Genomic DNA, 12,634 nt, shown 5'->3' with positions numbered 1-12,634 from the left:
ATATTTGGAGTTTCTTTTAGCACAACCAGGTAATCTCACCTGCTGACGTTTCGGTGTCTGTCAGACACCTTCTTCAGAGCTTCTGACTGGAGTACTGCTTCTCACCGCTATAAGTAGCCGATGTAGGTGGCACTTTTGCGGCGAGAACGTAATCCCAAATATGGCTGAGCTTGTATCCCCCCTTGTCTCGGTTCATCACTGGTGATGACTTCCTGATCCATACTGGTCAGCAGGTGAGATTACCTGGTTGTGCTAAAAGAAACTCCAAATATCCTATGTTCTACCAACCTGATGAAATTATTTTCGGTAGTTACTGTCCTCCCTTTCTTTAATGACTTGAGAAAGACCTTTATTGTATATTCTGTGACCATCTATATGTTGAAAATGAAACCCACTTTTTACTTGATTGTTCCTTATAATTATGAAGATGAGCGCCAATCGCTGTTTAAGACAATAGAATTAGACAAGAAATGTACAAAAATGTCAAAGCAGGGCACTTTTATATAGTATACCTGATGTCATGTAAGAATGAACATATAATGGACTGATTGTCAACAATTTCTCAAACATGTCACTCCCTTAATTCCTTTTTTAACTATTTTTTAAAATTTATTATCATTTCACAACAATGAGAAAATATTGCAGCTATCATAATGTTGAAAAACCCTTGTGGTGACTTAAAATGAACACTACGTTGACTTATATTTTTAAAAAAGGACAAATTTTACCACTGACAATGAAAATCATAAGAAGCATTTCACAAACACTTAGTGTATTTTGATGTTTTTTTCTGTTTACTAAAGAAATGGAAGAAAAATCATCATCAGTAAAGTCATCAGACAACAGTGAATTGTACTACATTAAAGAATGAAAATGTAACATGAAAAGTGGAAAACTTAATAATCATGTTTACACTCAGTCTGACAGTACTTATTCTTTGTGGTATTACCAAGCCTTTATCTTTACTCTTGACTTTTTTGCAAGAATTTTATTTTTCATTTTTTCACCCTGTCGCTCCAATTTTTTTGGAAAATCCAAGCCCTAATAGACTGGTCCTGACTGTCCATCACAATTAGCGGTTCGACCAATGAGAGGGTGACTGCATGTCTGTCAAATATTTGCATTTTTATGTTTTGATTTTGCATTTCTACGTTTTGACGGAGGTGGGCGGGGCTATGGCATTTACAGTATTTACAGTAAGTGCGTGAAACTAAAAGGTCACCATGTAGATTGTTTTTTTACCGTTTTTGCGCACTTTTGATAAGAAATCCGAACGCAAATGTGGTAAACAGTGGCATTGAATGTAAATTTCATAAAGATTACAGCAACTAGAATATTTCCAGTGTTTAAGCCTCATGAAATGCTTTGGGTGCCTTTACAATGTCTGAGAACCCAGGACTGGAATAGCCTTGCTACGATTACATGATAGTAGAGAACTTTAATTTATTCCTGCAAGGAATGAGCAGTAATTACATTTAACATGTATGGCAGGCCCTTTCTGACTTCAATGCTGCATCTAAATCAAATTCCATCAAGCAGTGCGTCACAAAAGGTGCATCCTAGCAACCACATGTGTTGTCACCAGATGTAACCAATGGTCTTGCAGAGGATATCTTGAGAGCCCTCTTACGTAGTACTACACTTTCACTGCATGAGGTTCCTAGTGCGGGGTTGACATTTCTTTCTCGATTTCTGTACCAAAGCGTCAGAAAATTTCTGAAACAGGCAGCAGCTCATCTGCAAAGTGCAGTGATCATACAACATGGAGGGAAAAGCAAGTGATACTTTTGGTGATTTCCAGCAAATGTATCGCACCCTATCTGACAGTGCACTGTCTCTTGGTCTCCAGACAGCATATCTCCTCATCAGCCTGGTGTTGGCTGTCGGGTGCGGCCTGCTGGCCATCTACCTGGTCTGGAAAAAAGAGCTTCTCCAGAAACCGCGCCATTTTCTTCGTTGTAACTTGGCTGTTGACGACATCTTCTTCACCGTTTGCATGATTCCCACAGAACTCTGTCTTCTCTTCAGTCAAGATGGCAGCCAATTCCAAGAGGCGTGCTGGGTCCAAAAGCTGGTGGGGAGTATGTCATTAGTATTCATGTTTGGTGCCTACCTTTTGATGGCAATAGAACTGTATTACTTCATTTGCCAACCACTACATTACAACACAAAAGTCACCACAAAGCGCGTCGTCTTTGGCATACTTGCAGTCAGGGCCTTTGCCATGTTCTTCGGAGCTGGATCAGCAATCATTCATCGACTACAGGACTCCGGTGTCAGCCTACAAACAAAAATTTGTGAAATAGAGCCCCTCACCAGCACCAGCATTCCTGCCATCTTCAGAAGCATCTGCTACATTGTGGTAATACTGGCTGCCATTGCTATTGCCATAATCTACTACCTTGTCTTCAAGGAGGCCAGGAAACAGCAGGAGAGGGACGAGAACCGCAACCTGTGGCTCTGCCAAACCAAGGCCTTCAAGACAATGGCACCGCACATCACGATTCTAGCTGTGTTGGTGGCATCATCCATATTCCTGGTTGTCGTTCATCGGGTGCAGAACAATAAGCACAAAGAAGAATCGGTCTCTCTACTCATCGCCTCCCAAGTAGCCAAACTGATCTACCTGACACTTTCATCTGTGGTCAACCCCATCATCTACAGCTTCAGGCACCCAGAGTTCCGACCAGCTCTGAGGGAGCTGTGCGGCATGCCTCAAAACCTGCCTGCAGCAATGGCACCACCTCCTGTACATCAAGGCCAGGACATGGAGATGGCTGTCTACAGCATTCCTGACGGCGGGCAATGGGCATCAAGGCGAGAATTCAGCCACCTCCCAGTCCAGCCCAAACACAGGCAGAGGCACATGGCCAGCCGACATCACCTCCCAGTCCAGCCCAAACACAGGCAGAGGCACATGGCCAGCAGGCACCACCTCCCAGTCCATCCCAAACACAGGCAGAGGCACATGGCCAGCAGACACCACCTCCCAGTCCATCCCAAACACAGGCAGAGGCACATGGCCAGCAAGCAACACCTCCCAGTCCAGCCCAAACACAGGCAGAGGCATATGGCCAGTAGGCACCACCTCCCAGTCCAGCCCAAACAGAGGCAGAACAACCAGAGTAAGCACCACTTTCAAGGCACTGCAAACAGAAGATTGTGGACATGGAAGATCAACCGTGAGACAAAACAACAACATCCCAACAGGCAGGCTTTATCCGCGATAACAGAATGGACACAGGTTAGACACACTTGGGCAGAAATGACACTCAGAACGATGACTTCCCTATTTGGCTATCAAACAGTATGTGGTGGACGCAGTAGATTAAGAAGAGACAGTAGCAGGTGTAATTGTTCCACTGTGGAACTGTGTGACAAAACGACATCGCAATATGCAGAACAAATGAGGCCCAACCCATGATACATTATTAAACAGAATGGACACGCTGCACACATGCAGAAGTGACAGAAGATGGGATAATAACTTCTCATGGCAAGTGACAAGCATTTAGAGTGAGTACAGCTGCAACACACTCAGGTAGGAAATTACTATTTACTTTGCTCCTTGCATGTAGCTACTTGAAAAAGCATCATGCTTCACCTCATTGAAGATGACTGCTTTACCTTCACCTTTTACTTTGCACGAAAGTGAGGAAGAAAAAAACTCCTCTTTTTTAGTTTAATTGCATTGGTTACTTCAGTTACTCATAGCAGTGAGAAGCAATACAGTAACTCCAGTCATTAGCTCTGAAGAAAGTGTCTGACAGACACCAAAATGTTAGCAGGTGAGAATTACCGGTTTTGAAAAAAGAACCTCGGATATCCGGCATTTCTGATGTTGACCTGCATCCAAAAGCAACCTACACTGGACAATAACAAAACCAGTCTGCAGCCCCAAAATTTGGGCAATTTGAAAATAATAGAGCTTCTGACAAATAAGGACAGCTGTCAATGTTTATTTAGGGACTCAAAGTATTGGTGTTTTAAAACTGGAGAATTGATTGATTCAAAATCTGAAAAACAAAATGATATCATACGGCTCCCACGGCATGATATATGCACTGGCAATAATCTATAAGTGTGTAAAGCAAACATCAGACACTATGGGTAGAAAGAAACGAGGTTGTGCCCAATATCACTGTGTAACAGGGTGTCGTCAAACGTATTATGTCTGCACATTACATCTCACAGCAAGGATTCTGCGAAAAACAGTATTGGAGATATTCAAATGGCTTGAGATCTGGAAGTGTCCCCACTGTACAATGTAATTGTCATGACAGGGTGTCATTTGTCATCGAATGTAATGGGTGCTGACATCTCACAGCAAGAATTCTGTGAAAAACATATTTAAATGGCTTGAGATCTGGAAGTCTCCCCACTTGTCATGACAGACTGAAAGCTTTGAAGAATCACAATCATGATTAACAGTTGATAAATGCATCTGTTTCTGTTTTTACTTTAGTCACCGGGTACATTGTAACTGTCAGAGCATATTGAAGCTGCATACTAGACAACTTATTTCTAATATAAGAAGACAAGTCTAGAACGATGACTTCCCTGTTTGGCTTTCAAACAGTATGTGATGGACACAGTAGATTAAGAAGAGACAGTAGCAGGTGTTCAACTGTGGAAATGTGTGACAAAACGACATCACAACATGCAGAACAAACGAGGCCCAACCCATGATACATAACAGAATGGACATGTTGCACACAGGCAGAAGTGACAGAAGATGGGACAATAACTTCTCATGGCAAGTGACAGTGTCCTCTGTGTTGGGACAAGCATTTAGACTATTTTCGCAAGCTTAAATGATATATATATAGATTCAACAACAAATATTAACAATGAGTTTGACAGAAAAAACATCTAAAGCTGGAGACAGGTACGTGGCCCGAGTGCTGAGACATTTAATTGATTCAGCTGCATTTTGCTCAGGCTGCATCAATCTATATGTAATCAGTTGTTTCTTGAGTCCAGTTGCATAAACGGTCTTGATTGAAAGAAGAGAAAAAAATCACAAGCAGAGGTTTCTCGGTTGTTCTGAAGGAGGCTGTGGTACAATACTGCTTGTGATATTGGATATTGATGCTTCTAGCAAAAACAGAGATGTGAAGTTGAATTAATGCAAAAAAAAGACTTCAGACGAGCTACTGTTATTAGATTTAGTGAGTCAAGAAGATTGTGGTACAAATACAATTCAGCTTGTGATATTGGATATTGATGCTTCTAGCAAAAACAGAGATGTGAAGTTGAATTAATGCCAAAAAAAGACTTCAGACGAGCTACTGTTATTAGATTTAGTGAGTCAAGAAGATTGTGGTACAAATACAATTCAGCTTGTGATATTGGATATTGATGCTTCTAGCAAAAACAGAGATGTGAACATTGAATTAATGCCAAAAAAGACTTCAGACGAGCTACTGTTATTAGATTTAGTGAGCCAAGAAGATTGTGGTACAAATACAATTCAGCTTGTGATATTGGATATTGATGCTTCTAGCAAAAACAGAGATGTGAAGTTGAATTAATGCCAAAAAAAGACTTCAGACGAGCTACTGTTATTAGATTTAGTGAGTCAAGAAGATTGTGGTACAAATACAATTCAGCTTGTGATATTGGATATTGATGCTTCTAGCAAAAACAGAGATGTGAACGTTGAATTAATGCCAAAAAAAGACTTCAGACGAGCTACTGTTATTAGATTTAGTGAGTCAAGAAGATTGTGGTACAAATACAATTCAGCTTGTGATATTGGATATTGATGCTTCTAGCAAAAACAGAGATGTGAACATTGAATTAATGCCAAAAAAGACTTCAGACGAGCTACTGTTATTAGATTTAGTGAGCCAAGAAGATTGTGGTACAAATACAATTCAGCTTGTGATATTGGATATTGATGCTTCTAGCAAAAACAGAGATGTGAACATTGAATTAATGCCAAAAAAGACTTCAGACGAGCTACTGTTATTAGATTTAGTGAGTCAAGAAGATTGTGGTACAAATACAATTCAGCTTGTGATATTGGATATTGATGCTTCTAGCAAAAACAGAGATGTGAACATTGAATTAATGCCAAAAAAGACTTCAGACGAGCTACTGTTATTAGATTTAGTGAGCCAAGAAGATTGTGGTACAAATACAATTCAGCTTGTGATATTGGATATTGATGCTTCTAGCAAAAACAGAGATGTGAACGTTGAATTAATGCCAAAAAAAGACTTCAGACGAGCTACTGTTATTAGATTTAGTGAGTCAAGAAGATTGTGGTACAAATACAATTCAGCTTGTGATATTGGATATTGATGCTTCTAGCAAAAACAGAGATGTGAACATTGAATTAATGCCAAAAAAGACTTCAGACGAGCTACTGTTATTAGATTTAGTGAGCCAAGAAGATTGTGGTACAAATACAATTCAGCTTGTGATATTGGATATTGATGCTTCTAGCAAAAACAGAGATGTGAACGTTGAATTAATGCAAAAAAAGACTTCAGACGAGCTACTGTTATTAGATTTAGTGAGTCAAGAAGATTGTGGTACAAATACAATTCAGCTTGTGATATTGGATATTGATGCTTCTAGCAAAAACAGAGATGTGAACATTGAATTAATGCCAAAAAAGACTTCAGACGAGCTACTGTTATTAGATTTAGTGAGCCAAGAAGATTGTGGTACAAATACAATTCAGCTTGTGATATTGGATATTGATGCTTCTAGCAAAAACAGAGATGTGAACGTTGAATTAATGCAAAAAAAGACTTCAGACGAGCTACTGTTATTAGGTTTAGTGAGCCAAGACGATTGTGATACAATTCTGCTTGTGATATTGAATCAAATTAACAATGCTATCAAAGACAGGTAACTACAGAATGTACATATACATTGTACAGAATGTGAAGGTTGAACAGGGCTCAAATTCGTTTTTGCAAATACATGTAGGTGCACCGGTGCACCCAACCAAAAAAATTAGGTGCACAGAAAGAATTTTGGGTGCACCACATAAAATAAAGTTGAATGTCAGCAAAACATAAGTTTGACGCTACTGCCTCTCTTAAGGACTTCAATCTGTAATTCTATCCATATTTCAAATTTCATCCAAGCAATACATCAAATAAAGTACAACAAAAGGTTATATTGCTTTTTCTGATACTAAAATTTCAAGAATATTCTGTATGCTAGTGTACAAAAGAACCATTACCCTATAGAGTACAAAAATATTTAGGTGCACCAATGCACCCAGTCAAAAATTTTGGGTGCACACAGGTGCACATGCACCCAGTATCTCGAGCCCTGTTGAATGTATGCCAGATGTGCTTTATTTGTACCTTATTGGATTAAGTAAGCCATTTACACCCTATCAGTTATGTGAATCTCCCCCTGAAAGAGACCACTAAGTAGATTGGTGTGGCCTTACATGTATATTACTACATGTATGACAGTGATAACTGTGTAAATTCACTTTATCTTCACAGTAGCAAAATTACACGGTGTAAGGAAAATGAACATTTTCACTGAACTTTAAGGTCACGGTGGCGGCAAGTGATTTACAGAACAGATGTGTGACTGTGAAGGAATCATAAATAATAACAATTACAGGTTTTTCACGGTGATGATAAGTTCACGGTACAGAGGTGACCGTGAAAACAGTGAACATGAGGTTACAGTGAAAGAAACAAGAATTACAGTACTGTAAATAATCCAATATTTGTATATGTTTTAAGAAAATCACTTTCAATTCTGTGGCTGTAAGTTTTGAGTGGTGGTTGTGCTTCTGTCCCTTTAAATTTGTTAGCTTTGAATTTTTTTCTGTCCCACTCATTGTTTGGGAGCCGAAGTTTTTAATTTTCGTTGTTAAATTTGTCATTTTAAGCTTACAAAGATACCTTTTCATAATTTCAAGTCCTAAAGTTCAGAAATTGGGACGGAAAGGGAGAATTTTTTCCCCGTCCCAACAAGAAAATTTCCGTCCCGAGACGGAAGGACGGGTCCTGGAGACAGCCCCGGTACATGTTTTAGCCAAGAAGTAAGCATATATCAATGAATTGTATGATGTTTTCTGGCACTTTCATATGACTTCAAAGCACTGCGTATGTGATTGTATATCCTGATCCTGGTCCAAATGCTTTTGATGGAGTAAGACAATCACGATATAAAAGGATGGTACAAGTGTACAGAAGAAATATATTATCATTTTGCACATTGTGTGGAGCTAGTTTTGTATTGCAGCTATATGTTTCATTGTGCATTTTTTTAAGGGAGGGCTCAAAATCAATTCATTTTGATTTCTTGGTTAACAGAATTTTTGAAAAAATGCTAGATTGGAAAATCAACATGAAAACAGAATCTCAGAGGAAAGTTAAACTTTGTACTTTGGTGCACACAGTTTCAGGGAGTGAACAGGGTCAGGTGCAAGTTTTCACCTCAGCTTTCTGTTTTAATGATGTCCTTGAGCTAAAATATATTTAAAAAATCTGTTAACCAAGAAATTAAATTGGTGTGTCCTAATCTATCCATACATGTAGACAGACCTCCAAATAGGCTATGGGACTATCTTTACCATCTCATGCTCGTGTTGTAGACTGTAGTACAGTGCTGTATTACTTGTAACGAGTATTTGAAAGAGGTTTCTCCAAATTGCATTGTAAAGTTTCTGATAAAAGCTTGCAGTACAGTAGGCAACAGAAATTTTCATACTTAGAGCCCTCCAATGTCATACATTGTACATGTATATGGTTTAGTCATGTGTATTACTTCTCAAAAGCCGTTTACTGTAAAATTTATCTATTTTTGCTGGGACTTGATTTCGCGTTAGAAAGGGAAAAGAGCTTTTGCAGTCGAAATGTTGTGTTGACAGCCACTCGAAATACAAGTACAGTAGAAATACCAGGCATATTTGTGGTGTCAAGATTTGGCGGAGGAAAGGTCACCATGACAACTGCGAAACTTAAAGCTACCGCAAACATTTCAAGATTCACAGTATTTTGGATGCTTAAGAAAGATAGTGAGCTTTCTCCCTAATGAAGGAGCTAAATAGGCACCATTAAGGTAATAGATTAACAGAAAACAGGGAAAATTTATAAAGTAAATCTCCCATACCTTTACCAACTGCCTCATTTGCAACATTGTTTTCAACTTTATTTCACATACTGGAAGATTTGTTTGGCTTAGTTTGTATATATTGATACACCAGCCATGTGTATACTTCGTTACATGTATATGATGTTGATCACTTGGATTGTTATTTCGTTTCAACTGGATTTGTATGGTACCTGATGTTTGTAAGTATTAGTTCACCTCCGTTGTAGTTACTGTTATTATTTTACTAGTTTATGAGCAGAGGATAACTGTAAGCATTTGAGCTTTTTGTCCAATGCTCGTTAAACAGATGCGAATAAAATTAAATGGAATGAATAAAGGGTAAAAAAAAACGTTGACAGAAAGTTGACTTACATCACTAACAGCTGCAGCGTTTGCCTCCCCTTGTAGTTTTCTCTTTCCTCTGCACACTCTGGAACAGACAAAACTAGAGTTAAGTATTTGAGCTACATATACTTCAGGTTTGCTATCATAATGTTAGTCCCGTGTTTGGGGAGAGCCACACCCCGCGCACGTTAAAGATCCCACCAAACCGAATCCACGGACATCCTAGATCGTGAAGAACGCTGGTTCGAACGGGGAATTAGAGAAGCAATATATGAGAGGATGTACAACCCCGCCCTCAACAGGAAAGGCGGTCTACGCGTTCAACTTTCAGGCACCTGGGATAATGCACTGCCCACCACCCCCCACCCCCGGACAAGCAACATTTAGTTACTGTACTAGAACAACAGTAGCTAATTGAACTATTGGCATAACTTTGTCTTGAATTAATCTTCTTTTTGAAGACTACTTCAAGACATCCTAAATTGTCTTTACCTCATTAACATATCTATTCAGAGTTTTGGTATAAAGCTGGTGTTCTCAGTCCTATCGTTAGTCACTGACGAAAGACAGTGGATACTGTCTGAAACGTCTGACTGTTTCAAAATCTTATCCAGTTGCTTGAGTAATTATTTTTGGCGTATCCCACCAAACCGTTTGAAAAAGAGTAGGGGCATGCCCCGGTGTGAGATGGTCCAAACCTTACAATCTGGTCTGGGTTGACATCTTGAAAAGGTGATAGTCACCTGTTATGTCAATCCTTCCACAAATGTGGTAAATCTACATTTAAAAATTTAAAAAAACTAAAAAATTTAACTCACCTGGCCTGTATTAGACACCCATGCCCTGTAACAGGCAGGTCCACTGGAGGCTCTATAGTGGTGAACAGCACATCGGGGACCTTTCCATGCCTAAAGAGAACACAAATCCATTCTTTTCAATCTTCATTTAACCTTAAGCACTCTGAAGTAGCCGTTTGGCACCCACTTCCCACAGGCACCAATTGGTTACAGAGTTAGGCAACAGGGAGAAGGTTAATCATACAAAGATCTGGGCCAGGAGATATAATGGTAAAATATGTCTTTAACAAGAGGGTCAAAGATTTTGTTGAGAATACACAAATCCATCCTTTTCAATCTTCATTTAACCTTTAGGCCACACCAATTTAATTTCTTGGTTAACAGATTTTGAAAAAAATTCTAGATTGGGAAATCAACATGAAAACAGAATCTCAGAGAAAAGTTTGTACTTTGGTGCACACAGTTTCAGGGAGTGAACAGGGTCAGGTGCAAGTTTTCACCCCAGCCTTCTGTTTTAATGATGTCCTTGTGCTAAATTTTTTTTAAAAATCTGTTTACCAAGAAATTAAATTGATGTGGCCTAATAGCACGCTGAAGTAGCCGTTTGGCACCCAATTCCCTGTTGGTTACAGAGGTAGGGTTAATCATACAAAGATCTGGGCCAGCACACCATCATGATCAGGAGAGATAAATGGTCAAATATGTCTTTTACAACAGGGTTAAAGACTGCCAGGTCATTCTGAACATAAATCATCTTGAGTTTATTGAGAATACTGTCCTAAGTGCATTGTACAGGTTTTAAAACTCATTCTGTTACCGTAAAAGCTTGTATTTTTTAATTTGTTTTAAATATTGAACATACAAGATGATTTGGCGCATTGCAAAGATATATCTAACATGTTTAGGAAAGGCCTGGTACAGTGGTGTGGGTGTGTTGTACCCACCTAGAAACAGCCCAGTTCTCTAGGGTGATGGGGAAGGGTGTGTTGTACCCACCTACAAACAGCACAGTTCTCTAGGGTGATGGGGAAGGGTGTGTTGTACCCACCCACCTACAAACAGCACAGTTCTCTAGGGTGATGGGGAAGGGTGTGTTGTACCCACCTAGAAACAGCCCAGTTCTCTAGGGTGATGGGGAAGGGTGTGTTGTACCCACCTACAAACAGCACAGTTCTCCAGGGTGATGGGAAAGGGTGTGTTGTACCCACCTACAAACAGCACAGTTCTCTAAGGTGATGGGGAAGGGTGTGTTGTACCCACCTACAAACAGCACAGTTCTCTAGGGAGATGGGGAAGCTGGGTGTGTTGTACCCACCTACAAACAGCACAGTTCTCTAGGGTGATGGGGAAGGGTGTGTTGTACCCACCTACAAACAGCACAGTTCTGTAGGGTGGTGGGGAAGGGTGTGTTGTACCCACCTACAAACAGCACAGTTCTCTAGGGTGATGGGGAAGGGTGTGTTGTACCCACCTACAAACAGCACAGTTCTCTATGGTGATGGGGAAGGGTGTGTTGTACCCACCTACAAACAGCACAGTTCTCTAGGGTGATGGGGAAGGGTGTGTTGTACCCACCTACAAACAGCACATGTACAGTTCTCTATGGTGATGGGGAAGGGTGTGTTGTACCCACCTACAAACAGCACAGTTCTCTAGGGTGATGGGGAAGGGTGTGTTGTACCCACCTACAAACAGCACAGTTCTCTAGGGTGATGGGGAAGGGTGTGGTGTACCCACCTACAAACAGCACAGTTCTCTAGGGAGATGGAGAAGGGTGTGTTGTACCCACCTACAAACAGCACAGTTCTCTAGGGTGATGGGGAAGGGTGTGTTGTACCCACCTACAAACAGCACAGTTCTCTAGGGTGATGGGGAAGGGTGTGTTGTACCCACCTACAAACAGCACAGTTCTCTAGGGTGATGGGGAAGGGTGTGTTGTACCCACCTACAAACAGCACATGTACAGTTCTCTATGGTGATGGGGAAGGGTGTGTTGTACCCACCTACAAACAGCACAGTTCTCTAGGGTGATGGGGAAGGGTGTGTTGTACCCACCTACAAACAGCACAGTTCTCTAGGGTGATGGGGAAGGGTGTGGTGTACCCACCTACAAACAGCACAGTTCTCTAAGGTGATGGGGAAGGGTGTGTTGTAACCCACCTACAAACAGCACAGTTCTCTAGGGTGATGGGGAAGGGTGTGGTGTACCCACCTACAAACAGCACAGTTCTCTAGGGTGATGGGGAAGGGTGTGTTGTAACCCACCTACAAACAGCACAGTTCTCTAGGGTGATGATGGGGAAGGGTGTGTTGTACCCACCTACAAACAGCACAGTTCTCTAGGGTGATGATGGGGAAGGGTGTGTTGTACCCACCTACAAACAGCACAGTTCTCTAGGGTGATGGGG

At 40.6% G+C, this 12,634-nt stretch overlaps 1 protein-coding gene across 1 annotated transcript in view; it reads right to left on the bottom strand.

The window, feature by feature from the left end:
• LOC136429219 (C2 domain-containing protein 5-like) overlaps window positions 1-12,634 on the bottom strand; it is a 68,498-nt gene that overhangs the window by 28,151 nt on the left and 27,713 nt on the right. Inside the window, 2 exon segments of the mRNA XM_066419092.1 lie at window positions 9,457-9,514; window positions 10,248-10,337. Of these exon segments, the coding sequence (XP_066275189.1) occupies window positions 9,457-9,514; window positions 10,248-10,337 (148 nt within the window).

This window comes from Branchiostoma lanceolatum, chromosome 3, assembly GCF_035083965.1.
Source record: "Branchiostoma lanceolatum isolate klBraLanc5 chromosome 3, klBraLanc5.hap2, whole genome shotgun sequence".
NCBI lineage: Eukaryota > Metazoa > Chordata > Leptocardii > Amphioxiformes > Branchiostomatidae > Branchiostoma > Branchiostoma lanceolatum.
Note: the sequence above shows the minus strand (reverse complement) of the source record. Positions and strands in the feature narration are given on the sequence as shown.